Source organism: Rhinopithecus roxellana, chromosome 6 (assembly GCF_007565055.1).
Source record: "Rhinopithecus roxellana isolate Shanxi Qingling chromosome 6, ASM756505v1, whole genome shotgun sequence".
NCBI lineage: Eukaryota > Metazoa > Chordata > Mammalia > Primates > Cercopithecidae > Rhinopithecus > Rhinopithecus roxellana.
In genome coordinates, this window is record NC_044554.1 from 49,515,674 (window position 1) to 49,543,344 (window position 27,671).

The 27,671-nt window shown below is 51.1% G+C and overlaps 2 protein-coding genes across 17 annotated transcripts; one reads left to right on the forward strand and one right to left on the reverse strand.

Annotated features, from left to right (window-relative positions):
* On the reverse strand, positions 1–9,862 carry ZYX (zyxin). 7 transcript variants are annotated; one of them, XM_030931876.1, is made up of 10 exons: positions 9,711–9,862; positions 9,336–9,560; positions 8,668–8,867; positions 8,432–8,524; positions 7,801–8,316; positions 2,721–2,841; positions 2,439–2,608; positions 2,172–2,350; positions 1,158–1,278; positions 1–546 (listed from the first exon to the last, which is right to left on the reverse strand). In XM_030931876.1, the coding sequence occupies exons 2-10, from the start codon at positions 9,541–9,543 to the stop codon at positions 442–444; spliced, it is 1,713 nt and encodes a 570-aa protein (XP_030787736.1). In that variant the 5' UTR covers positions 9,544–9,560; positions 9,711–9,862; the 3' UTR covers positions 1–441. The 7 variants fall into 7 exon arrangements, with proteins under 7 accessions (XP_030787736.1, XP_030787734.1, XP_030787737.1 ...); XM_030931874.1 differs by having other exon boundaries at positions 9,336–9,563; XM_030931877.1 differs by having other exon boundaries at positions 9,706–9,862.
* On the forward strand, positions 8,831–27,346 carry LOC104674922. Of its 10 annotated transcripts, XM_030931885.1 has the most exons (4): positions 10,034–10,560; positions 10,681–10,807; positions 15,285–15,353; positions 27,049–27,346. In XM_030931885.1, exons 1-3 carry the CDS (start codon positions 10,343–10,345, stop codon positions 15,321–15,323), a joined length of 384 nt encoding a protein of 127 aa, XP_030787745.1. In that variant the 5' UTR covers positions 10,034–10,342; the 3' UTR covers positions 15,324–15,353; positions 27,049–27,346. The 10 variants fall into 10 exon arrangements, 9 of the variants coding, with proteins under 9 accessions (XP_030787748.1, XP_030787745.1, XP_030787741.1 ...); XM_030931888.1 differs by lacking the exons at positions 10,034–10,560; positions 15,285–15,353; positions 27,049–27,346 and adding exons at positions 8,831–9,196; positions 11,673–11,925; XM_030931881.1 differs by having other exon boundaries at positions 10,034–10,807.
* Positions 27,347–27,671: the final 325 nt, after the last annotated feature.

Consider the following 27,671-nt stretch of genomic DNA (forward strand, 5'->3'; position numbering starts at 1 on the left):
TTCTGGAAAACAAGGTTTTTTTTTTTTTATTTGTAGCTATAGCTACAACCTGGCAGCACGGGGGAGGGTGGGAATGTCCTGGAGGGTCAGGGCATCTCCCAAGCCTCCGCTAGCAGAGTACAAAGGCTGCTCCAGGGGCTGGCCGAGAGCGTGGGTGCAGCAGTGAAAGCAGCAGCACTAAACCTGGTGCCCCCCTCAGGTGGGGTGTCTGGAGGACGGTGGGCAATCCCTGCAGGATGGGTGAGGACTAGACCCCAGGGTGGGGACCCTGCCTCCCTAGGCCATCTTGGGCCCTGGGTCAGGGCACCTGGGATGCTCGAGTGGGGTCGGGAATGGGAGGGGCTAAACATCAAAACAATAACTGAGGTGAGGGCAGGTGGTCTCAGTGTGGGTGGTCCACGATGGGGCATGGACTGCGGTTTGAAGAGGGCCTGTCCTCACTCAGCTCTGGGCTCTAGCAGTGTGGCACTTCCGACAGAGCACGTGACCGTCCAGGGGGAAGCAGCCATTGTCATCTGCCTCAATCGACAGGGGCTTCCCGCAGTCCTGGGAAGAAGGAAGGGTGAGGGGCACTGGACCAGAAGGCCCCTGCTCTGCTCCACCCTACCCCACCCCATGCAGCTCCATCGTGGAATTAGAAAGATGCTTCATGGCTCACAGCTGGTGTCATCGCATTTTCCAGCCACACCCAACTCCCCATCCCTATCCTACTTCGTCACCCACTAGGACATTCCTGCAGGAGGGCAAGCAGTGGGTAGAACTGCTTCCAAGGTGTCTGCTCCCCTGCCCACCACCGCCCTAATAAAAGAGAGGTTTGGGGGCCTCTTCCAACCTGGCTCACCTCCATTCGAAGACTTCTCTCAACTCCTGTCTCCCCATCCCCTACCACAGTAAAACACCATGCCCTTCCCTCCTATTGGCTTGTCCTGTTTCTTGGCTCATCCATGACTCAAAGTGACCTCAGAAGTCCCACAGCCCTGTTTCCTGCAGCGGCAGGAAGCACTCAGGCAGGGCAGATGGGGTGCCACCATGAGCCACCCTCAAAATCACAGCCCTGTTTCCTGAATGCTGGTGCTTTCCACCACCCGGTTAGTAAGCAGCATCTCCCGCCACCTCCTGGTCGGAACCAGCCCAAGTAGCCCAGAGGGATGGCTGACCTCACACTTGTAACACTTCATGTGGAAGTTCTTGTCCAGGGCAACCACTCGCACAGTCTCATCTCGGCCAGGCTCAGGCATGATTGGCTCAGAGCAGACGGAGCACCTCGGGGCGTACTGCCTGAAGGGGCAGAAAGGGCCAGCAGTTAGCCAGGGCTTTCATCCCCTGTGTGCACACACATAAGCCAGGTTGTGCAGCAAGGAGGCAGACTTTTTTGCCCTGCATCTCTAGGTGGAGGAAGCTCACCAGAAGGGCCTAAGACTGAGCCACCATGACTGGCCCTCATCAAAGGGAATTTCCTGCCTCACCAGTCACTCTCCCAAAGCAAGGTAGCCTCCCACACACCTGCCACAGTGTTCTCTCCCACTAGATCCTTACTGTCCCATTCACACTGCAGCTCCTGCAGAAAGCCAGCCCTGAGGTACCCCTCCCATCCGAGCCTGGTTCCCTGACCCTCACCTTCCCCCAATCCTTCCACCCCAACGCACGTTGCCTCTGCCCTGACTGCCTGGCACTGTGGAGGGATATGAAGTTGGGGCCACCCCAGGTGGAATCCTAAAAGTGTCTACCCAAACACCCTATCAGAGGTGGGGGTCAGATTCTGCACTGTTCCCACAGCTGCACTGAGGTTCTGTGGGTCAGCCTGGGAAAGGAGTCGCCTTCTAAACACTGTTTCTGGGGAGAAACCAGAATTCCAAAAAGCTGATCTCCAGAAGCACTTTTAGAACCCAGCCTGTGTGAAATGAAGGCACTCCAGCACACTTCACGAAATGCTGACATAGACACACAATAAGCTTCAGTGATCAAGGGCGAGGGAGGGACCAGCCAGCAGCAGGACTCGATGTCCAGGCCTAAGGCCGCTGGACAGCTACATCCAGATGACTGGTCCCTGCTGTCTACACACAGGACATGGGACCAGAAAGCAACACCAAGGGTTTAGGGCTGTCCTGAGGCTAGGGTGACTACCAGACCAAGTGCGGCAGGAGCCCAGAAGGCAGATATCAGGTCCTCACTTGTGGTAGTCGGGGACACAGTGGGGCCGGTTGGCCTGGTCCACAATGAAGGAGGTGCCCTCCAGGGGGCGGGCACAGACCACGCAGGTGAAGCAGTGCGGGTGATAGGCCTTGCCCGTGGCCCTCAGCATGCGGTCAGTGATGGGCTCCCCGCAGGTGTTGCACTTCTCCAGGGTGTCCTGAGGAGGCAGCAGGAGGAGGTTGGCAGGGAACCGGCACCCCACAGCCAGCTTCCAGGGCCTGACTGCCCAGCACAGCCCAACTCACAGTGTAGCAGCCCTCGCAGTACGGCGCCCCCTCCAGGCTGTAGAACTGCTGGCCCTGGAGCTGCTGCACGCACTGGTGGCAGGTGAAGCAGGCGATGTGGAACAGCTGCCCCAGAGCGCGGACGGCCGGCTGCGCCCGGGCCAGGGGTTGATGGCATCGACCGCAGAGTTCTGGGAAAGCCGGAGAAGACAGCAGTAAATAGAAAGAAGTATGTAGGGCTGTGAGGTATCAGCCCGCTCGGATAGGGGGCAGAGTGGGGCTGTCCCGGTGAGGTGGGCTCACCGTTGACGGCCACGTTCTGCCTCTGAGGATGCTCCATGTCCTGCATTAGCTGCTGGGTCAGCTGCTCCAACTCCTCCACCTCCTTCAGAGTCAGGGGCCCTGGGGCCCCAGGGGAGCGCACCTGCAATCCCAACACTTTCTTCACACTCTTGAGGGTTGCTGCCTCCAAGAACCCCCCCAGGCCAGCCTACCCGGCTTCTTCCGATGAGGACTTAGCTCCCAGCTCATGTCCCAGATGCTCAGGCTTGACCCTTAAAGCTTCTCCCTTGTTCCCCTAGCCCCGCCATCCCCAGCACCACACAAGTAACAGGGGAAGAGGACCTAAGCCTGGATCTCGTACAGCAAGACATTTCCGCCCGCTCTGCCCAAACCCCCTGAGCAGTCACAGACAGGCCAGAATGACTGAGCAGACGGAGGCCACGCACACAGCAGCTCGGGTCACTGAAGCACCGGACACTCCAGGGCCACGCATCAACTCCACAGAGCATGCTCGGACATCGCCCCCATAGGACAGGGGCACGCAACAGGGTGCACACACGCACGCACACACACCTACCCGGCCTGCCTGCTGCTGAGCAGCCCCTGTCAGCGTGGAGATACAACACAGGCAGGAATTGCAGGTTAAACCCACTGAGCTGTCTGCAAGAACCCAGCCCCACCCCTACAGAGAGACCCTGTCCCTCGAGTGAGGGACTTCTGGACTACCTTACTCAGGTCCCTCCCAGCAGCCTCAGAGAAGGTCCAAAGGCCGTCCCCTAGGCCAGTCCAACCTTTCCATTTAGGGGATCCTCGGGACTGGGGTGGGGAATGGATGAAGGACAGCGCTGCCAGTAACCCTGAGAGGTAACCCTGAGAACTCCAGGAGGGGCTGTCTGACCTGCACCAGGACTGCCAGGAGACACGCCCACAGGAGCAAGTGCACTGGGTAGGTCTTTTCTATGTCTGGAAAAGCCTACCCAGGACGGTGTCCCCATCACCGAGTGTGCTACCTGCGGATGCCTTCACTCCCGTAACACCTGGAACCTCCAAAGACCCCTGCTACCTCCTCCCATAGCCCCTCTCCCCTCAGCCCTGGCTTCACTGCCCCTCACCCTGACCCCCATCTGTACCCAGAGTTGCATCCTTTCTGCCCAGTGAAGCATGCGTCCATAGAAGTCCAACTCCCCAGATCTTAGCCATTTTCCCTTAAGATCCTGCCATCTCTTAACTGACTCATTCCCTGGAACACTCACTTCAACTCTGTCTCCTCCAATCTTCCCTTCCTGGCATCTTGGGGACAGAGTGAAGGGCCTCAGTCAGTCCTTGCTCTCCAGTGCCATTCTAAATGCCCAGCTCCTCCTTCAGAAGCGCAGAATCCTCACCTGCATCACCTCCCATGGGTATTCCCGTTCATCAGGACCCTCTATCCAGAACTGTCCCCTCTGCCAGCCTGCACCAATGCCACCGCTTCAAACCAAACCTCCCTCCAACTCAGTCATCGTCCACCATGGGACATCCTTGACCTCAGATTTACCTCCAAGTCCCCTGCCGGCCATGATCTGCCTCTCCTCCTCCCCATCCACATCTACTACGTGAACCCAGAAAAGCCTTAGTCCCCCCACCCGCAACCCACCCCTGGACTTTGTCCACCATGCCCCAGCCTGGTCCCTTGACCATGTACTCCTACAAGGTTCACTGTCCCTCCGGGCACCTGCAGCCACCCGCAGCTATCCGGCCCAGTCTCTAACCCCAAGTCACACCACCGCCCGCTTCCTGTTTCTGCTTCCAAGCTGCAAAAAGCAGTGGAGAGGTTGCTGAACACTGCAGAATGAGCTCACAACACCGCAGCGCCCGCACGCCCTCCAGCCCGGCCTTCCCCACGACAGCTGTTCTAGACCTCTCCATCTCCTTAGCCGCGACCTGCTTCACCTGCTTGCTGGCACCATGACCTCACCTCCCACATGGCTGAGGACATGGAAGCCAGCCAGCTTAAGCTCCCTCATCGTCCTTCCTATCCACACCGCAACCACTCTGTCCCTGCTGTCTGGGATGCCGCTAGGGGGAGGGGACATCACCAAGATCTCTTCCAAGGACCGAAGCAGCCTGCCCCTGCTCTCCCACAACACTCACCCTCCATCACCTGCTTCCCCGGGTTACACATGTACTCGAGCCCTTCTCCCCTAACTTGCAAAAACCAGATACACTATACCACAAACTCTCACACCCTCACACATACATACCCACACACCACTCACATACACACACACATACAACACCACACACCACTCACACATATACCACACCACACATATTCACACTCACACATATACCATACCACACACACAAACACCACTCACATGCACACACACATTCAGATATACCACACCAAGCCAGGCACGGTGGCTCAAGCCTGTAATCCCAACACTTCAGGAGGCTGAGACGGGCAGATCACTTGAGGTCAGGAGTTCAAAACCAGCCTGGCCAACATGGTGAAACCCCGTCTCTACTAAAAATAAAAAAATTAGCCAGGTGTAGTGGCACGTGCCTGTAATCCCAGCTACTTGGGAGGCTGAGACAGGAGAATCGCTTGAGCCTGGGAGGTGGAGGTTGCAGTGAGCACGGGCGACAGCCTGCACTCCGTCTCAAAAAAAAAAAAAAGATATACCACACCACACACACCACTCACATACTGACATATATACACGTACACCACTTGTGTGTATATGTGTGAAAGTACGTATGTGCTCATTCACTTGTGCATACTTTCACACATATATACACAATGAATGTATATGCTCATTCGCTTGTGCATACTTTCACACATATATACACAATGACACACTATACACATCACACTGACACACCACTCACACATGCACACACCTTCACTCACAAATGCACACATACACTCATATACACACTTTCACACAATCACACCACACTCACGCCACTCATACATTCATGCTCACACATGCACATATACTCACATACACATATACCATACCCACACCCACACACTAACACACACACACCATTCACACACACGCGCCACTCATATATTCACATATGCATACACACACACACACACACACCCCACACTCACATCACTGATACACAGTCCTTCCCTTAGTCCTTTTCCCTGCCAATCTTTAAGACCAGGCTACACCAGTAGCCCCACTTCTCACCACCCACTCTCTCCTCAACTCCTCACATTGCGTTCCCACCACAGGGCACAAACAGGCCATCCCAAGACCGGTGACGATTTCCCAACAGTCTAATCTCTAGCCTTGAGTCCTCACTCCCTCAAATACTCCGCTGAAGAGCTCAGCTCTCTTCTCCAAGTGCGCCCTGACTCTCCTCCTGACTCTTCTTCCCACACCTCCCGGTCCCTGCTGTCTGTACTCCCTGGGAAGCTCCTCAGCTCAGACCCTGACCCTCCAGCGTCACAGTGTCACTGTGTCCCACTACCATGCTAGACATCTCTGGCCCTCTCCTGAAACCTGGCCCTGATTTTCTAACTGAATGACAGCCCCAGCTGAAAGTCCTCCTGGGACCTGTTGCTCAATACGCTGACAGCTGGACCCCTCCTCTTCCCGTCCAAACCATTTCCCCTTCTGGACTTCTCTATTTTGTCAGCAATCTTGTCATCCGCCCACACCCCCAATCTCCAAATTGCCCTGGAGACTTTGTTTTTCCTCTTCCCCTCACCCTTGTCTTCCAGTTGCTTATCCCTGGCTAAGTCCTGGAGGCTGTGCCTTCCCAACAGCTCTGGCACACAGCTCTCACACACGAGGCTTAATGTTCATTACAACTAATATTACTAGTCCCCAAAAGTGAACTCATACCCATCACTGACCTCCCTCGAATACACATCTCTGCTGGTGAAACTTTCCAGAAAGCTTCCAAAAACACTGCTTTCACCAGCCCTCCTGACCCACCCCACACCTACTCAAAAATCATGAATGCCTCTCCAGTGCTCAAGAGCTCCTTGGGCGAGCCACTTCACCTCCTACGCCCTCCAGCCCCGCTTGCCTCTCCAAGTATAGCTCCATCATTTTCCTACAGGAACCTGCCACTTTCTGTTCTCCAAACATCCCTCTCCTCTCAGGATTCTTACGTCCTGCCCATCCTTCGAAGCCTTCCCTAATTTGCCAGGCCCCAAGTGCACTCCCTGGTCTGAGTGCCTGTGACTCACAGGACTCTGCAAAGCTCACTGGTCCTTCCTGTGCTGTGTCTGAGTGTATGTAGACATCCACACTATCAGTGGACTCTATGGATGCTTGGACTAGATGACCGTCAGGGTCATCGTCACCAGAAATTGGACGATCTTACTTCCTGAACTAGAAGGCAAGAACCATTTTGTAATTACAGCTTTTGTATTTTGAGCGTTCATGTGCTAGATACAGAACCCAACACTCTCTAGGTATTAGCTCACCTAATCTTTACAACCACTGTATGGAGTAGATAATGTTAAAGATTGAGAAACTGAGGCTCAGGGTTCACCTAACTTGCCCAGTCTAAGGACTTGGGAGAAGCCCAAACCAGGAATTCCATTCCAGGTCTATCTGACACCTGAAGGCTGAGCTTCTTGCAGAGATCTCTTCCCTCCCATGTCCTACTCTCTTGAGCACAGAGCACAGTGCCTGGCACGTGGTAGATGCTGGCTCAGCCAGTGTTTACCGGGGCTGACTCTTATCTCCAAGCCCTCAGGCAGAAAGAGTGCTCAGAGGAGCAGGGAGATTAACTCAAGACCCAAGAATGGGAAAAACCAAGGTGGGACTGGTGATCTCATCCCTCCCTTTAACTTTCTGGGGTAAAGGCACAAGGAAAGGTCCACCAGATCCTCCTAACTCAGAGCCTGTGCTCTCTGTGCCCTCCCAGCCAGGCCCCACCCAGCCCCACACCCAGCCAGGCCTCTCCTCCAGAAGAGCATTTTCTTACCATTGTTCCATCAGGCTAACCTCAGAGGATGAAACTTCCTATCCTGCCACCCCCATGTCCACCCTGACTCTCCAATCACCTTCAAGCTTATGTTCTGGCTCCTGACTCTGCCCCGCCCCAGCACCCCGGTCCCAAGCCTTGTCCTATCACCATCCCTTACCTGGTTTTGGTTCTGAGCCGGTGGGGGCACGGGGTGCTGCTTCTCCTGCACTCGGGGCTTCTCCCTCTGCTGAGCATAGGTGAAGCTGGGAGGTTGAGGGGAGCCTGTGCTAGCGGAAAGAGCTTCGGGATGCCCCAATTTTTGATTTGGCTGTGACCCAGATCCACCTGGGGCTCCAGGACTGAACTTGGAAGCCACAGGAGTAAACTTAGGAGTCACTGGAGAAAACTTAGGGGCTGGAGCCGGAGATGAGGCCGGGGGACCTCGGGGCTGAGTGTTAGCCAAAGACACAGGCTGGGGCTGGGACTGGACATGGAGTTGGACCTGAGGCTTGGGCTGGGGCTGAACATGGAACTGTGTCTGGCTCTGAGCTGGAGCCGGAACCTGGGGCAGAGGCTGGGAGCTGGAAGGGGCCTTCCAAGGAGGCAGGGGTGCTGTGCCCCCAGCTGCAGGCTTAGTACTGGACTTAGAAATGAATGGAGTGGCCACTGGTGGGGGTACATATCCAGATGATACCTGCAAGGGGTGGGAGAGGGAAGAGAGATGCAGTCAGGAGGACACCATCCTCCATAGCTCTATCCCCAGTCTCTCTGGCCCTGGGCCCTGCTTTTCCTACTCTGCGGTCCCTTACCCGAGCTTTGAAAGGATCATTCTTGGTCATGTCATCCAGCAGTGAGGACAGAGAGTCTATCTCCAAATCAATACTGCTCACCTTCTCCCTGGGCTAGAGGATCAGAGGTCAGAGCACCTATTCCATGCCTCCATCCCCCCCACCCCCAAGGCAGAGGTGCAGGGGAGGTAAGAAAGGGCCCTCTTCTCCTCGCCTTGGGGGTGTCCGGTACAGCCGCCCCTCCCAGGCCTCCATACCTGCGGTGGGGACGGTATGGGGGCCTCAGGCCCTCCCTCCTCCTCCAGAGGAGGCGGCGGGGAAGGGAAGATCTCCTCCTCCAGAGGCGCAGGGGGAAATGATTCCTCGATCGGGGGAGGGGGCGGCGGGAAGGCACCTCCCAGAGCACCTTCCGCATCGTCGCCATCCCCAGCCAGGGGAGGTGGAGGCAGGGGAAAGTCTGGGGTAGGAAGGAGAAAGACGTCGCCCGGGGTCCCTCTACCCCTCACCCAAGCTCCCCTCGGTTTACCGCTCTAAACCATAACCCAAGAACTCTCTCGGGGGTCCCAGAGCGTGTGGGGACGCAAAGGCGGGGCGCAGGGCGCCCTGGGAGTACCAGGTCAGGAAAGGCCGGGGGCACGGCCGAGGAGTGGTGCAGCTCCCGTTACACTTCGGAAAACGGACCCGGAGGGGAAGATTCGTGCCCCACATTCCCGCCTCCCACCCCCAAGCCGGGGACTTGGAACGGTCCCAGGAGCTCTGGCTCCCAGCCACGAGCTCCACGATGAGGTAAGAACATCTGCTCGGGACAGGGTGGCTGCGCCCAGCCCCCTCGGCAACAACCTTTCCAGACATCCCCAGATTCCCGAAACCACTGCCCCCCACCCCGGCGCCCGCTGGGGTCCAGCTCCCAAGCCCCGCCGCATACCTTCCGGGGGCGGCGGGGGAATCTCGCCCACCCGGCCCATCTGTGCGCGCTGGGCCCCGGGTGCCGGGGGAGGCTCGCTGTCCCCGGGCCGGAAGGGATTCACTTTGGGCTTTGGGGCCACCACAGGGCCGAACTTCTTCTGCGGGGCGTAAAAAGCCGGAGCCGAGACCGAAACGGAGATCGCGGGAGACGGGCGGGGGGCCGCCATGGCCGGGCCGGGCCGGGCTGCTGGGGTGGGTCGCCGGGTTACGCAGCGCGGAGCCGGGCTCAGAAGCCCCGGGCGGTCCCAGCTCCCCTTGGCGACCCCCATGCGCCCCCTCCCGGCGCCCCGCGCCCCCTCCCCGTGGGGCCGCCCTGCCGCTCCCCGCACCTCACCGCGGGCCGGAGCGTGCGCGCCGCGTCTCGGGTGGCCTCCTCGGCGCCGAGTCCGCGGACTCTGCGTCCCGGTCCGGAGCAGCCTCCAGCCGGGCGGGGAGGGACACACGGAAGGAGGAGGGAGGGAGGAGGGAGGGGGCGGGGAGAGAGCGGCGCCCAGACCATACAAGGAGCGGCCCGGAGAGGGGGCGGGGAGAGCGGGGAAGGGCGGACCAGGCAGGAAACTCCCCCAGGAAGGGGCCCTGATCCTGCCTCAGGCCAGAGGCTCCGCCGGGGTCCGCCCGCCCCCACCCCACTCCACTCACTGCCGCCCCCGCCGCCCCGGCCCGGCTCAGACCCCCGCTCCCTGAGCACAGGCCTCTGATGTCATTTCCTGACCTGCCCTCCCCCCGCGCCCGACCCGCGGGTGCCCGAGATCTGACTCACCGTCCCCCTCCGGGCTTAGCCGGCGGAGGTAGGGCGGGTGCCGCAGAGGTAGCCACGCAGCCCCTGTGCGCCTCCGGCCCGGCCCAGCGACCTCCTCTCGGGCCTGCCGTTACCCGGTCCCCTCCAGCCACCACCCGCTACCCGACCACCTCCGAGTCCGCCTGGGGTGGCCGAACGTATGGAGCTGGGCTCCAGGGTGCACGAGAATGGGGGATGAGGAGCGGGGCGTTCTCCCACCCAGCACCCCCCAGCTGACTCTGTGCCCGGAGGGGGTGTGTGAGCCGGAACCTCCAGCATTCTCGGGGATACGAACTTCCAACGCTGGGCAGCCTCTTAAGGCTTCTAGGAATTCGCATCCTCCGCGCCCCCGCCAACGGATCGGTTGCGAGAGGGACCGTTCGGGCCCGCGGGGCCGGGAATGGAGGTGGGAGGGCGGGGCCGAGGCCGCGGCCGCCTGCGGACTGGGGACCCGGGAGGACGGACGCGGACGCGGGCTGCTAGTCTTTTACGGCTCTTCAGCGCCCACCACTACCCACTCCTCTAGGAGAACCCGGGCGACGGTGGGGCTCTTGGGCATTCTGAGACTGCGCTTGGTGGAGCCCCCTACTGGCCCGACCGGATTTCTCAGCCTGCTACTCAGCCCCAGGCTACGCGAAAGAGGCCGGACCCGGGTAATTCTTCTAGTTCTTCTTCTTCTTCTTTTTCTTCTTCTTCTTTTTTTTTTTAATTGCACTGGGAAACTTACCCAATCTCGGCCCCAGTTCTTTCCCACTCACTATCTGCAAACTAAGAGTCATGGCCTTTCGCCCGCTAGTCCAATATGCATCCCTAGGCGCTTCATTTTATCTCTTGTCAGCTTTTACTGCCTCCTGAGGCCTTCCTCTTGTTCACACTGAGTGTCCAGTCCCTCCAAATCTGACTACACTCTACTGGCAAGGAACACCTGGGCCATGTTTTAGAGATCATCCGAAGACTAACCCCAAAAGTTTATGAAGAGAAAGCGGAGGACAAGCTGGAGATGGACCCGGGTCACACCCAGGTAGAGGCAGGATCTAAACTGAAACTGGTGTCAAATCTGGTTGCCTTGCACCCCTGATACCAGGTGAAGCAACACTGGGCAGGATAGAGCAGAGTGAGGTCAGAGTGTGAAGATCCAGCCTGATGCCCAAACTGACGCCTCTTCATTCTCCCCCGCTCCATCTGTAAAAGTCAAGGGTTAATCCATCTACTTTATTGCATTATATGGAGAAATAAATGAAATGTCATAGCTGTATGCTCTATAAGACTTAGTATTATTATTCAAATTCCAGTTCTGCCCAGAATGAAAATTCTGACCCGGTTACACTAAGGCGTTTTCTCCCATATGTCCCTTTCTGGGTTGCCAGGCACATCTCTCAGGGGCCTTGGTATTTGTAATGTCCTCTCTTTCCTTCAACCTTATTAAGTCCTTAATTATACCTAAGACGACATCTTAATCACCTTCACAAACCCCACTGATCTTTTTCTCTACTATCTCATTGTCTTTGTCACCACCAGTATTTCTCACAGCCACAGGCATGTGTGGCCATGTATGATGGGAAGTACACAGTGCACACCTCTCTGACACGCTCAAGCCAGTCCTGGGCCTGTCTGAAGACCTGTTAGAAATTTGATACTGGAGTTCCTGTGCATGTTGGAGATTGTGTCTTGGGCTTCACAGACCAAAAGTCTCATCACAAATCCTTCAAAATATGGCCCCTTTGGGGAAAAAAAAGATAGTTAAGAAGATGATTTCCAGATAACTTCATAGGAATAAAAGCCATCTATCCTCTAAATGTCTCCTTAAGTAATGTGTGTGTGCAAAATAGAGTATGTGTAATTGTTAGGCAGCTGAACCTATTTATAAATCAGAAATAGAAGAGTGCGTAGGCAGGCATAGTTTTACTGACAACTAAGAGCATTCAGGATGCAGAATATTCAAACAAAGACTTTTAAGCCAGCCATTCTAAATACAACTAGAGACATCCAGAGTATCCCAGAAGAACAGAATCACTGCCCAAGATGTCTCAAGAGGAGCAGCAGAGTCATTGCTCTTAAAATGAAGACAATGGGCTGGGCACAGTGGCTCATTCCTGTAATCCCAGCACTTTGGGAGGCCAAGGCAGGCAGATCACTTGAGGTCGGAAATTTGAGACCAGCCTGACCAACATGGTGAAACCCCATCTCTATTAAAAATACAAAAATTAGCCTGGCGAGGTGGCGGGAGCCTGTAGTCCCAGCTACTGGAGAGGCTGAGGCAGGAGAATCACTTGAACCCAGGAGGCGGAGGTTGCAGTGAGCCGAGATCACGCTACTGCACTCCAGCCTGGGCAACAGAGTAAGATTCTGTCTCAAAAAAAAAAAAAAAAAATGCAGAAAATGAACAAGAGTGGTCTTAATGACTGGGCTTTTTTCTTAAGTAGGCAATTCTAATTGATATCCTTAGGCAGTATGTGCGAAGTACAGCAAATAAGTTCCTGATTAAAGAATGTCCAACAGCTTAAGACCAGGGCAGGGAGACAGTGAGAAAGTGGCCACTGCCCTTTACTACCTAAAACATCTCCACGCACCTCCAAGGATTTATAACCATCAGGTACCAGAAAGTTTTATTCAAGAGTGCACAGCATAAAGTACGAAGTTAAGAGCAGTCATGGAAGGAAAAGGAAAAGACAGTGTCACGACAAAAAATGATTTCTAAAATGGAAAGAGAAATGCAACCAGGAGGTTCTTTCCATATGCCAACTGCAGATGGATAGAGGTTCAATAATAGGCCAGGCACCATGCAAAGCATTCTGAAAACAGCAACAATAGCAGCACCCTAACAATGACATCAACAACTATAATAGCAGCACACGCTGAGAGAATGCTTAGAATATTGTTTGAGGTGAAATGCTAAGCACTGTAAATATATTAGCCCCGGCCAGGCACAGTGGCTCATGCCTGTTATCCCAGCACTTTGGGAGGCCGAGGTGGGTAGATCACCTGAGGTCAGGAGTTCGAGACCAGCCTTGCCGACATATAGTGAAACCCCATCTCTACTAAAAATACAAAAATTAGCTGGGTGTGGTGGTGTGTGCCTGTAGCCTCAGCTACTCAGGAGGCTAAGATGGGAGAATCACTTGAAACTGTGACACGGAGTTTGCAGTGAGCCAAAATGGTACCACTGCACTCCAGCCTGGGTGACAGATAGAGACTCTGTCTCAAAAAACAAACAAACAAACATATATATATATATATATATATATATATATATATATACCCCATCTAATGATCACTATAAACCTGTGAGGAATATACATCATTACCCCATTTTTAATTTAAGGAAACAGGCTAACTGGATGTTGGATTTTTCACTCTCTAAATTGCAAAAATTTTTTGCAACACAAATATTAAGACTCTCCTGCCCCATCCTTGCTTCTATCCTTGTATTCCATCACTTCTCCTCAGGCCTTCCTACCTCGTCCATCAACAGCCCCTTTCAAGTCTGCCTTCACCCCAACACCCCTACTTTATACCTGTGGGCCACCATTTTCTCTTTCTGTCTCATGACACCATCAAATTCTGTCTGTCTGTTTATGTATCTGTCTATCTGCATGTGAACACATACACACATTTTGTATATGCAAGCTATATGTATACGTGCTTTTGTAAAATAGCACATTTCCAGAAGACGTCAAGAATTGTTAACAGTACAGTCAGGTTCAGTGGCTCACACCTGTAATCTCACCACCTTGGGAGGCTGAGGTGGGCGGATCACTTGAGCCTGGGAGTTCAAGACCAGGCACGGCCAACATGGAGAAACCCCGTCTCTAGAAAAAATACAAACATAAGCTGGGTTGGTGGTGTGCGCCTGTAATTCCAGCTACAAGAATTGCTTGAACCAGGAGGCAGAGGTTGCAGTAAGCCGAGATCGTGCCACTGCACTCCATCCTGGGCGAAGGAATGAGACTGTGTCAAAAAAAAAATAAATAAATAACAAAGAATTGTTAACAGTAGTTAATGTTGGAGAGTAGATAGGGGAGGACAGAAGGCTTTTATACTGTTGTATTTTGTCCCTGTGAACATATATTACTTTATAATCTGAAAAAAAAAAAAAGAAAGAAAGGAGAGAAATGAAAGAGCCATTGTATCTTTTTCCTGATATCGGAGCACCTCCCTTGCACTGAGTACTGTGTGCACTCGGCCTGCGGCTTCCCACTTGCTACCAGATTTACTGCCCCCCTCATCCCACTGGCCTGCGTGCTAGTACAAAAGAATCTCTCCCTGGAGGGACTGCAGGCACGGTGGGTGATGAACCATGGATGGGTTGGGCAGGCATCAGGATGAGATTAGGGTGAAGCACACAGCAAGACCCAGAGATCTTTGCAGTCAAGGCCGAGGTTGAGCAGCCTCTTGCCCTGTCCAAGGGCCACTCCCCCAAGAAAGGAGTGGGACTGACAACCACAAATGCCCAGTTTTCCTTCTTTCTTCAGGGTCAGCCCAGGAGGCTGACATCAGAGCATCATCCCCCATACACTTTCCCTCCCATTCCCAACCTCAGTTCAGCCAACATTTACCAATTAACTTCTATATTCCAGGCACTCTGGATATAAATAAAAATAAACTCAGTTCTTGCCCTCAAGAAACTCTCCATCTTGGGGGGGAGGGGTGGTGGGAAATACTTAAGTAGATAGTTTTAGTATAATAAGTGTTAAGGTTAGAAAAAAAAAATTTTTCGCCGGGCGCGGTGGCTCAAGCCTGTAATCCCAGCACTTTGGGAGGCCGAGACGGGTGGATCACGAGGTCAGGAGATCGAGACCATCCTGGCTAACCCGGTGAAACCCCGTCTCTACTAAAAAATACAAAAAACTAGCCGGGCGAGGTGGCGGGCGCCTGTAGTCCCAGCTACTCGGGAGGCTGAGGCAGGAGAATGACGTAAACCCGGGAGGCGGAGCTTGCAGTGAGCTGAGATCCGGCCACTGCACTCCAACCTGGGCAACAGAGCTAGACTCCGTCTCAAAAAAAAAAAAAAAGAAAAAAAAGAAAAAAAAATTTTCTAATCACCCGCCCAATAGAGCTGGCTTGGTTTGGCTACTAATTACAATACCTGGATGGCCTTCTCACCGTGTAACCTCATTATTATTCCACCAGATCAGAAGCAGCAGTGAAGATTCCAGGACCAGGGAATGAGAGTCAACATAAGACATCCAGGGAGCAGAGGTCAGAAGGCAGGAGTCCCCTCATCCCAAGGGCTGGGCCAGCAAGCGTCGGCAGCCAGAAATGTGTGGTGGGTGGAAGGGGCAGAGTGAAGCAGATGGTCAGATGGCGAGGAGTCAGCAACCAAGGGAGCCCAGAAGGACGGACAGGAAAAGAGACCCAAGGCACCAACAGCAGCACAGCCAGGTTGCTGGCACCGAGGCAGCCGCTAGTGGAGCATCAGCTGCCTTCATCCTTCCTGCACCCAGAGGAAGCCAAAATCAGAGAGCCTGGCCCGGAAGCTGGAGTGTTTGTCACTGAAAATAGTCGACTAAGTCACTGGTGGGAGTAAACACTGCAGAGTAGAGGCTGAATGTAGGTAGATAACCCATCTTGCTTGACGTGACAAATACTAGTTGCTTCTAGTTGCTCCCCTACCTCCACTTCCTTTAATAAGGTGGGCTTCATATGAAGAAACCCAGTAGGCTGAACAGACACAGTAAGTGGGTGCTTCTCAGCCACCCTCAGAGCTTGCTCAAGCTTCCTTAGGCTGCCCTTCCTGCCACCCGGTTTGTAGTTATTTATGCCACCCACAGAGATGTGACCCATGTAGCCAATGGACACTGTCTCAGAAAAAGGGAGCAGGTGGACCCATTAAGGTCTACCAACAACAGCAGACTCAGACTCTCAACATGCCTGAGCAAGCCAGTAGACAGGCCTTTGTACCCAAGTGTGAGATACTACCAGAAGACACTCATGCCATTCAATCAGCTCCCTGGTTCCAGCAAAGTCGTTCCAGTGTGCCTAAGAATAGTGGAGTAGGGCACAGTGCGTTTGCTCTATACATTTGCTGACTGAAACTGAGTTCCAGAACCATTGAAATCTCACTCTAGATCAAGGCAGGCCCTGTATTTGGTAAAGCTTAAGGACCTTTATTGCATCACTAATTATTCATTCATTTATTCAGTAAACATTTATTGAGCACCTACTATGTGCAGGACACTTTGTTAGGTGCTGGGGACATAATAATGAGCAAAGACAGGCATGATCTCAGCCCTTGGTGAGTTCAGGCCTTTGGAGGGTCTCCTAGGGGAGAAAAACACTAATCAAATAATGACAAATGTGAAACTGTAACTGTTACAGAAACCTCAAGAGAAAGGAATAGGATGCATCTGGTAGAGCCTGTACGTGGGAGATGTGACCTGTTTGGGGAGTTCAGGAGAGAGATATCCAAGCAGAGATCTGAACAATAAGTAGAAGTTAATTATGCAAAGTGGGAGGAGAGAACTATTCCATGCAAAAGGAGAAGTGTTTGCAAAACCCTGTGACAGCTGTGGGCACACTAGAGACCCAAAGGCAGGTAGGTGTAGCTGGCGTGTCAAGAGGGAGATTCCTCACCGGAGGCACAGGCTGAGGAAAGGCTGGACAGGTGGGTGCAGAGAAGTTGCAGAGCATATGAAAGGATTTCAACTTGATCCTGAGAGCAATGGGGAACCACTGCAGAGTTTTGGGTTGAAAAGAGGGGCATGAAGAGACTTGGGAATTTTGGAAGTGTCCCCCTAGGGGCAGTGTGGAGAGTCACAGGAGGGGTCAGTGCAGATGTGTGTAGGACAATTAAGAGGTTCTGGTAGAGCTCGAGGTGAAAGGGAGGAGATTTGTGGAAATGGACAAAAGGGGATCGATTAGAGAGCTTTGTAGGACATGAACTCGTCCACAGAAAGAGTAGGATAGAGAGAAAAAGAGACATCACAGGCCCATCCCAGCTTCTGGTTGGTACCTATGTGGAGCGTGGTACTCTCCACTGAAAAGTACACGTCTGGGATTGAGATTGTGTGTTTCATTCTGGACGTACTGAGAACAAGTAGGCGTACAATGGGCAGTAGGATATCCAGGTCCAAGGCAGAGAACAGAAAATTATACTGAAGATCCACATTTATGAGTCATCTGACTCCACATAGCAATTTGAAGCTGTTATTGGCTGGAAAAAAAAAAATCACCTATCCTATCAAGTATTGCATGAGCAGTCGAGAGGGCTAGGATATGGGCTTTGCTGGATTCTAGCATTTTATGGATAGGTGGAAGAGGGAGGTATGCACTTTCTGAGTAAAAGTCACCCTTACTCAGATGCAAGGCACATCTGCTCTTCCCCAGACCTCTGTGTCTCTGCCAGGGGTGAAGAAAGGATGCTTACTCCTCCCACTTCTCCTATACTGTGAGTGTAGGAGTGCTTTGCCCACAGTTGCTCGCTTGGAGACCACCAGAGCTAATTTTAAGTCCCTTTTATTAACCCCAGAATGTCACTCATGGGAAGTAGCCCTAAATTCCTAGCTCCCGCTAAACCTTGGGCCCTGGCTCGACTCCTGAAAACCGGTCCAGGGTGCCTTCAGAGCATGTAGGCCCTTTTCAGCAAGCAGTCCTCTTTTTTTGAGCACCCTCTCTCCTTCTTACTCTAACCTGGATCATCCCCGAGGACACATCTCCTCGGCACCCGCCGCCAAGTGGCAGGCAATGTTTTCCCCATAGCCCTGAATGTGGAACAGATATCTCTTTGAACTCTCATTGCTACATCCAGACAATTCTCCCTCCCTCCTTCCTAAAATCCCCCAGTTTTGAATGTCATGTGATTAAACTACATAACTACTGCCCATCCTATATAGTCATCTGTTGCCCTGGGTCACACAACCTCATTACTTTCTCTTGCTCTATCGCCCAGGCTGGAGTGCAGTGGCGTGATCTCGGCTCACTGCAACCTCTACCTCTCGGTTCAAGTGATTCTCCTGCCTCAGCTTTCCGAGTAGCTGGGATTACAGGTGTGCACCACCACACCCAACTAATTTTTGTATTTTTAGTAGAGACGGGGTTTCACCATATTGGTCAGGCTGGTCTCGAACTCCTGACCTCAAGTGATCTGCCTGCCTCGCTTCCCAAAGTGCTGACATTACAGGCATGATCCACGGTGCCTGGCTGAAAGTAAAAATAAATGAATAAAAAGAAAAAAATAAATGAGTAAGCCTACATACCCAAACATGTAACTACTAGTGGTGTAACCACTATTTTTAAAATTATTTATTTATTTATTTATTTATTTATTATTTTTTAATGGTTTTGAGATGGATTTTTGCTTTGTTGCCCAGGCTGGAGTGCAGTGGCATGATCTCGACTCAACTGCAACCTCCGCCTCCCGGGTTCAAGCGATTTTCCTGCCTTAGCCTCCCAAGTAGCTGGGATTACAGGCGCCCACCACGATGCCTGGTTAATTTTGGTATTTTTAGTAGAGACGAGGTTTCACCGTGTTGGCGAGGCTGGTCTCGAACTACTGATCTCAGATGATCCACCTGTCTCAGCCTCCCAAAGTGCTGGGATTACAGGCATGAGCCGCTGTGCCAGGCCTTAAAAATTATTAATGAGGTATTTTACTGTTCTGGCACTAACTCATGGGAATTTGGTGTGCAGTTTACACTTACAGCATGTCTCAAGTCGCACTAGTCTCATTGCAGGTGGTCAAAGGTTACACATTGCTGGTGGCTCCCACATTACATAGCAAGTTCTAAATAGACCCTGAGCCATCTCTTTACAATCCTAATTTTAAGCCACACTTTCTCCAACCAGCTCCTTCTATTTTTCTAGTCATTCTTTTTTTGTGCTTCAACAATCCCTTGACCCACTGGGACCTACCGTTCTTGTCCATACCAGCTCACATTTCCTGGACAATCATTAGAGTCACTCCCTTGCATCTGTCTCAACTTCCTGTGCCTCTTTCTCACCCTGTGGTGCTCACTTGGCAAAACCCCAGCCTGGGCTGAGTCCAATTCTACCAACTCCATGCCTGCACCCATGCAGCTCGGTGCCGCTAGAGAAAAACACACAGCCCTTCTGACAGATCTCGTTGTAAACTCCATGGCTGTGAGCTGCAGATGACAACTAACCATTCTATGTCCTGATAAACATACCAGTCTCGTTTTTCCATCCAGTCTCCTACTCTCTCGGAAGGCTGCTAGACCTTCTCCTCTCTCTCTACGTCTCCTTCCACATCCTCATGCATAGCTGATGCCTTGCTTCCTGTTGCAAGGAGAAAATTAAACAAGTTGAAAAAAAACCTTTCCTAGGCTCCACCTACATCGAATCAAACTAATTCCACATGCTCTCTGGCCTCATCTCCCAGCAATCATTTTGCCTCAGCCACAACGGCCTTGTTACTGTTCCTCCAATGTGTAAGGCACATTCCCATCTCAGGGCCTTGCATTTGCTAGTTTCTCTGCTGGGAAGGTTCTTCCACAGATCTGTATGTTCTTCCACAGATCTGTATGGATCACCCCATTATCTCCATTATAGCCTTCCTCACATGCTGACCTCTCAGTGAAGCCTCCCGTGACCATCCAGTGTAGAATGACATATACCAGCCCTTTCATTATTATCCACCTGTTGTTTTTTTTTTCTTGTCTTTCTTTTTTCTTTTTTTTTGAGACAGGGTCTTGCTGTGTTGCCCAGGCTGGAGTGCAACGGCATAATCATAGCCCACTGCAGCCTCTACCTCCCAGGCCCAAGCGATCCTCCCATCTCAGCTTCCCAAGTAGCTGGGACCACAGGCATGTGCCACCAGGCCTGGCTAGTTTTCTTTTTCTTTTTGTAAAGACAAGGTCTCCATATGTTGCCCAGGCTGATCTTGAACACCTGAGCTCAAGCAATCCTCTCACCTCAGCCTCCCAAAGTGCTGGGATTACAGGCATGAGCCACCGTGCCTGGCTCTTCCTTAATTTTTCTTCATAGCAATTATCACCTTAAATATATCATTCCATCCTGGGTTTTGCCACCCCCCCAAACAATTCAGTCTCTTAATTGTTGTATTGCTGTTTCTTCCCCACCACTTCTCACTAGACTATAAGCCCCATGACAGCAGAAGTTTTGGACCATAGCACCTAGAGAAGTACTGACATAGAGTAGGTGCTCCCTAAATACTTGTAATATGGAATGAATGAATGAATAATGAATAATGGAAAAAACTAACAAAAAAAGACAAAGAAGGAGCAGTCGGAAAGTCAAGAGGAGAACCAGGAAAGAGTGTTTGGAAATGAGGAAGTAACCATGAGTCCCTCACGAGGGTATGAAATACCCCTACTGTGCCACTTAAGGTTAGAAATGAACAAAATATGTTGACATGGAGGCTAAGGGTGTTACAGGAAAGAGGTCCCAATCCAGACCCCAAAAGAGGGTTCTTGGATCTCACACAAGAAAGAATTCAGGGCGAGTCCATAGAGGAAAGTAAAAGCAAGTGTATTAGGAAAATAAAGGAATAAAGAAAGGCTACTCCACACGCAGAGCAGCCCTGATAGCTGCTGGTTGCCCATTTTCATGTGTTTTTTTAAAATTATATGCTAAACAAGGGGTAGGTTATTCATATCTCCCCATTTTAGACCATAAGGTAACTTCCTGACATTGCCATGGCATTTGTAAACTATCATGGAGCTGGTGGGAGGGTAGCAGTGAAGACCGGAGGTTACTCTAGTGGCCATTTCGGTTTTGGCGGGTTTTAGTCAGCTTCTTTACTGCAACCTGTTTTATCAGCAAGATCTTTATGACCTATGTCTTGTGCTAACCTTTTATCTCATCCTGTGACTTAGAATGCTATAACCGTCTGGGAACACAGCCCAGCAGGTCTTAGCCTTATTTTAACCAGCTCCTATTCAAGATGGAGTTGCTTTGGTTCAATCGCCTCAGACAGGGGAGTCCCCTGTGTGAGCTGCTTCAGTAGAGTGAAGATGCCAGATTGGGTGAGTTGAGGAGTGCAGAGAAGTGAGGAAATGGAGAAGATGAGTGTTGGCAGCTCTTTCAAGAATTTTGACGGTGAGAGAAACTAGAAATCCAGGAAGAGAAAGATCAAGGGGCAAATTCCAGCTCCCACCTTAGAAGGAAGACATTGCTTGCATTCCTTGGCCCTGCCCCCAACACGGTTTTCCACCATCAGTAATAAAATTCGGCCTTGACTACCACTAGCCACCTCATGCATATACATGAACAAAGAAGTTGGAAAGGAAATTTTTCTTTAAGTTAAAGACAGAAACACACCCATCACGTGGCATTCAAAATTTCCAGTGTCCTTTGGACTTTCCTGCCCATGTAGGTCCTCTGGCAGGATAACTGTGATTGATTGATTCAGTGAGTGAACAGCTTTCAAGTAGATCCCCACCCAGGAGAGTAATGCGTTGTCCCTATTAGCTAATCACCGTCACAAAACCTTAACCAAACAGTGGTCTGAACCTACACACTAGGATTACATAGCCATTCTTAAATGAGCTCTGAACCGCTAAGTTAGAAAGAACAACGGCTTTTCTTTTTCTTTTCATTTTATTGTGGTTGGTAAGAATGCTTATGAGGAGATCCACACTCTTAAAACTATTTTTTTTTTTTTTTTCGAGATGGAGTCTCAGTCTGTCGCCCAGGCTGGAGTGCAGTGGTGCGATCTCAGCTCACTGCGACCTCCGCCTCCAGGGTTCAAGCAATTCTCTTGCGTCAGCCTCCTCAGTAGCTGGGAATACAGGTGTGCGCCACCATGCCTGGCTAATTTTTGTATTTTTAGTAGAGACAGGGTTTCACCATGTTGGCCAGGCTGGTCTCGAACTCCTGACCTCAAATGATCCATCCGCCTCGGCCTCCCAAAGTGCTGGGATTACAGGTGTGAGCCACTGCACCTGGCCAAAACATTTTTTTAACTCGTTTTATCCGCAAGGAGTTGAACAGTCTCCATGAGCAAAAAGATTGTGAGGCCTGGGCTTATTTCAACAGGGCTTAATGTTATAATAAAAATCATAGAAAAATAATATAACATAGCTTTAGAGATGCATCATAGGATAGGGAGAAGAATGTTAGACTAAGAATTAGAAGACCTGAATTTTGGTTGCAGTTCAGCCACTTAGTAACTCAGCCACTTACTAACTGTGTGACTGTAAAAATCTGACAGGTGGATTTTCCTTGTCTGTGGAAGTGCAGCAAGGAACTTGATTTCTTTTCTTTCTCTCTTTTTTTTTTTTTTTTTTTTTTTTTTTTTGAGATGGAGTCTTGCTCTGTCACCCAGCCTGGAGTGCAGTGGCGCAATCTTGGCTCATTGCAAGCTCCGCCTCTTGGGTTCACGCCATTCTCCTGCCTCAGCCTCCTAAGTAGCCGGGACTACAGGTGTCCGCCACCACACCTGGCCAATGTTTTATATTTTTAGTAGAGACGGGGTTTCACCGTGTTAGCCAGGATGGTCTCGATCTCCTGACCTTGTGATCCGCCCGCCTCGGCCTCCCAAAGTGCTGGGATTACAGGCATAAGCCACTGCACCCGGCCAAGGAACTTGATTTCTAAGTACTCACCCAGTTTTAACACTCAGTCATCTGTAACTAATGCCCTATATATCCACCACTCTTTCATTGTCAGGAAAATGCCTTCACTGTTTTTTCTCTGGACTTGATTGTCTCACTTAAATAAGGACATAGCCAACTGAAGCTACAACTACCCATTATGTATTAAACACACTGTTTAGGAACAGGACCAGTTGCAGGAAAGGATAAAAGGTTTCGGGTAGTTAGACTTCGTAGCTGAAACAGATCTCCGCCCAAACAAGTGTTTGCAAGAGGAATCCAAGCTGAGGTTGCAGGATATTCCAAAAGCTAGCGAAGGAAAAGAATTGGGGAACCCAGAAGGAAAATATATCCAGGAATCTGAGAGGTAGGCTGTCAGCTGTGCCTGGTGATAGGGAAGTCTGACAGGTAGTAATAGAGCCTCAACCATCAGGCTGTGGTTTAGAGGCAGAAGCTGGGGAGGATGGCTTATAGGCGTAAAGCAGGAGCTCTCTCCTAGAGGAGTGTGCATCAAGGTGAGGGCTAAGGGGTCTCAGCAGGGGAGACAGGGAGGCTCCAGAGGTGTGATATGACATCCGCTGCCCCTCTCGCCTGAGTTCATAAGTACTAGACAGGCAGCCACGGGAGACATCAGGACAAGCCTTCCAGTTCCGGTTCTCATTGGTTCCCCATGGAGGAAGGAGCATAAAACTGGCAGATAGGCCTACTGAGGCTGGAACAAACAACTGCCTTGTATTCCATATTTGATCTTCCCCTCTCTTTGTCAATGCTCTGGGATTTGCTTGAGCTCTAAAGATCCCATCTGGTTCCTCTCTCTGGGATTGATGAACTCCATTTTTTACTGCCCACCTGACCTCTGACTCATGGTTGCCCAGACTCTATGCCCTGCCTCCTTGGTCCTGGCATCCTGCCTGGTCGCTGCTGCTTGTGGCCTGGTCATGGCAAGGACGCCTCGAGGCGCACGGTGTGCTTTGGGCCTGACCAGGAAGCAGCAGGAAAGCGCTGACATTCTTCCAGGCTCTCTGGCAGATATGCAGGATCCCTGGCTTGACCTTTCTCATCAGAGTGTTTGGATGGAACCCCTAAATCTGCAGTAGGGGTTGCAGGCTTTCCCACAAACCTGCTTCCCAAAGAAAACACAGGGCAAATGCATCCCCTTGGTCACCTGAAGCATAGGCTCTGTGACAGTCACCAAAGAAGCAGTTGTCTGGGCACTCTCTTCTGCTGAATCCTACGGAATGTGATTTGGGGACGTTGACCTGCCCATGCAGGAGGGCTTTGACTCATGGAGACCTGTGGACTGCACCAAGGAGAATGTGCCTGCCACCTTTGCCCATGCTGGTAGGCTTTCTTTTTCTTTCTTTCTTTTTTCTTTTTTTTTGAGACAGAGTCTTGCTCTGTTACCCAGGCTGGAGTGTAGTGGCGTGACCTCGGCTCACTACAACCTCCGCCTCCTGGGTTCAAGCAATTCTTCTGCCTCAGCCTCCTGAGTAGCTGGGATTAAAGGTATGCACCACCACACCCGGCTAATTTTTTTTTTTTTTTTTTTTTTGAGACGGAGTCTCGCTCTGTCTCCCAGGCTGGAGTGCAGTGGCCAGATCTCAGCTCACTGCAAGCTCTGCTCCCGGGTTTACGCCATTCTCTCGCCTCAGCCTCCCGAGTAGCTGGGACTACAGGCGCCCGCCACCTCGCCCGGCTAATTTTTTGTATTTTTTTTTAGTAGAGACGGGATTTCACCGTGTTAGCCAGGATGGTCTCGATCTCCTGACCTCGTGATCCGCCCGTCTCGGCCTCCCAAAGTGCTGGGATTACAGGCTTGAGCCACTGCGCCCAGCATACCCGGCTAATTTTTGTATTTTTAGTAGAGACGGGGTTTCACCATGTTGGTCAGGCTGGTCTCAAACTCCTGACCTTGTGATCCGCCGGCCTTGGCCTCTCAAAGTACTGGAATTATAGGCGTGAGCTACCGCCCTTGGCGATAAGCTTTCTTATCTAACTAAAAATGGGAGTGAGCTCACCTTAGATCCCCAATATTTTACAAGATTTCAAACTTTATCTAAAAGTCAAATGAGCATGACCTGTGCTGGTCTATCTTTCATAGTGTCCAACAGATCAGAGATTGGTAATGTGAGGCCTATTTGTCTCTACCACCAACACTGAAACCACAGAACCTCTGCCATGGACCCTCTCATCCTCTATAACTGGCTGAGCCATCCTTCCTCAGCAAACTTGCTGTGCCCCAGCACAATGGCCAGGACCCTCATCTGTTGATTACTCCGGAACCCAGCTGGGGATGGCAGGTAGGGGTCGGGGAGAGAACTATATCGACCACTAGGACAGATTCTGTGGCCACTTTCTACTCTGTGGGAATACAGCTTACACACTACAAACACCTGCACTCATCCATTACTTACCTCCGAGTCTGCCCCTGTGTATGAATGGGGTCCCTTGTCAGCAACCTAATGCCCCTAAACCCCACTCTTGGTCCCCCTGTTGACTGAGTGTTTAGGAAATCACTCTGATTTTAAAGAAAATAGACCTCAGGCTGGGTGCAGTGGCTCATGCCTGTAATCCCAGCACTTTGGGAGGCTGAGGCAGGCGGATCACCAGAGATCAGGAGTTTGACACCAGCCTGGTCAACATGGTGAAACCCCATCCTACTAAAAACACAAAAATTAGCCAGGTAGGTGCCTGTAGTCCCAGCTACTCTAGAAGCTAAGGCAGTAGAATTGCTTGAACTTGGGAGGCGGAGGTTGCAGTGACCCGAGATCTCACCACTGCACTCCAGCCTGGGTGATAGAGCAAGACTCCATCTCAAAAAAAAAAAAAAAAAAAAGAGAATATAGACCTCTGTTACTGACCCTTGTGATTTCCACCCAGTCCCCAAAACTGTTCTTACAAGTTCTCCAGCATCAGTACTCTCACTTCTGACCTTTAGCAAATAGGGTATTTGAGAACCACTAGGAGCGCCCCAAAGCTGACTGATCTTCAGGGCTGCCTGAAGATAGAGACTCTGACACCATACAAGGACATTGATAAGTAGGGACTAAGACACTTATCATCAGTATTTTATGAAAGCACCAAAGAGTTATTGCTACAAATCACTCTGAAGAAAGATCATTGCTTTTCCATTTCAAAATTCAGAAATGTAGATAGATGTATTCCTCTCTTCAGCTTATGGTCCCACCTTAATTAAAGAAAGACAAGCATGAAAGAATGTGTATCCACTTAAATGTCCTGAGCTGAGTAAGTTTAATTTTTTTTTTTTTTTTTTTTTTTTTTTTTTTTTTTTTGAGACGGAGTCTCGCTCTGTCGCCCGGCTGGACTGCAGTCTGCAGTGGCCGGATCTCAGCTCACTGCAAGCTCCGCCTCCCGGGTTTACGCCATTCTCCTGCCTCAGCCTCCCAAGTAGCTGGGACTACAGGCGCCCGCCATCTCGCCCGGCTAGTTTTTTTTTTGTATTTTTTTAGTAGAGACGGGGTTTCACCATGTTAGCCAGGATAGTCTCAAACTCCTGACCTCGTGATCCGCCCGTCTCGGCCTCCCAAAGTGCTGGGATTACAGGCTTGAGCCACCGCGCCCGGCCAAGTTTAATTTTTTTAAGTGAACAAATAAAGCACTTTCTCCAACATCCGGAATGGATTTTCCATCTGAGGAGCTGAGTTTAAATGCCAGCTCTTTTGGCCAGGTGCAGTGGCTCACGCCCATAATTCAGGGACTTTAGGATCCCACGGTAGGAAGATTGCTTGAGGCCAGGAGTTCAAGATCAGCCTGGGCAATACAGTGAGACCCCCATCTACAAAAATAAAAAGTTCAAAAATTAGCCGAGTAGGCCAGGTGTGGTGGCTCATGCCTATAATCCCAGCCCTTTGGGAGGCCAAGGCGGGTAGATCGCTTGAGGCCAGGAGTTCTAGGCCAGCCTGGGCAACATGGTGAAATCCCATGTCTACTAAAATATGCACATACAAAAAATTAGCCGAGTGTTGGGGCACATGCCTGTAGTCCCATCAACTTAGGAGGCTGAGGCAGAAGGATCACTTGAGCCCAGGAGCTCCAGGCTGCAGTGAGCTATGATCACGCCATTGCTCTCTGGCCTGGTGAGCGTGAAACCCTGTCTCAAAAACAAAAGAAAACAAAACAAAACACACACACACAAAAGGTGCTAGCTCTTTCTCTTTCCAACTGGGAAATCTTAGGGAAAAGGAAGTTAACTGAATTCTCAGTCCTAGTTCTCTCAACTGCAAGGCAGAAAGAGTATCTTTCTTAGAGGTTTGTAAGAATAGACTGAAAACTCTATTCTTTAAATCAATTGTAAATTGATATTTGCACTTTAAAGTGCGTTTTATTTTTTTCTCTATCTCTCTCATTCTGACTCTCAATAGATGATCTCGCCTCCTACTTGTCAGAGAAAGTAGATGACGTCAGACGGGAATCCCTCGTTCTCCCGACACCAAACATGCAGCCCACTGGCATCTTCCCTGCTGCTGGAAGAAGAGCTGGACTCCTCCCATATAGTCTTATCCCCCTCCCTGAGCTCTGCTCCCATCTCTTGAGGTGGTTTTAGGAATTTACATTCAATATTGATTAATCTTCCCCTCTCTTATACTTTGAGCCTCCCCTTCTCAATTGAATATTTTCATACACCTTTAACTTTGATCTAATATATCCCAATAAAATAAAAGGAACACTTGATTAAGTTGTGTTTTGGAGCCATCTCTCCATTTGTTGGGATGGATGTGAAGCTTTGGTACCTTCTTTCAATCCTGCAGGTACCACCGAAGTACCTACAGTTGTCCCTGGAGACCCCAGCTGCAAAATGGGATAAGTGTCTTGCTGATCATTTTATCTGGGGGTTAAGCCCCTGCAGAATTAGTGAACCCCCCCCAACTGAATATGTATTTAAAGTCCAGAAGTTCTTAAACATTTATGTGCCCCAGACCTCTTTGGCAACCTGGAAAGTCCATGCTTCCCTCTCAAAATAGTATTAAAAGTGTAAAGTAAAATA

What these genes read in the sequence shown, in the direction of transcription:
- ZYX (XM_010379402.2), bottom strand. Translation starts at nt 9,645, where the DNA reads ATGGGGGTCGCCAAGGGGAGCTGGGACCGCCCGGGGCTTCTGAGCCCG. An exon ending in TCCCCCGCCGCCCCCGGAAG is followed by an intron (nt 8,868 to 9,335) that starts GTATGCGGCGGG and finishes TTCCTACCCCAG; the next exon opens with ACTTTCCCCTGCCTCCACCT. An exon ending in ACTGCGAGGGCTGCTACACT is followed by an intron (nt 2,351 to 2,438) that starts GTGAGTTGGGCT and finishes CTGCCTCCTCAG; the next exon opens with GACACCCTGGAGAAGTGCAA.
- LOC104674922 (XM_030931879.1), top strand. Translation starts at nt 10,343, where the DNA reads ATGGGGGATGAGGAGCGGGGCGTTCTCCCACCCAGCACCCCCCAGCTG. An exon ending in GCGAAAGAGGCCGGACCCGG is followed by an intron (nt 10,808 to 11,672) that starts GTAATTCTTCTA and finishes TGTCACCACCAG; the next exon opens with TATTTCTCACAGCCACAGGC.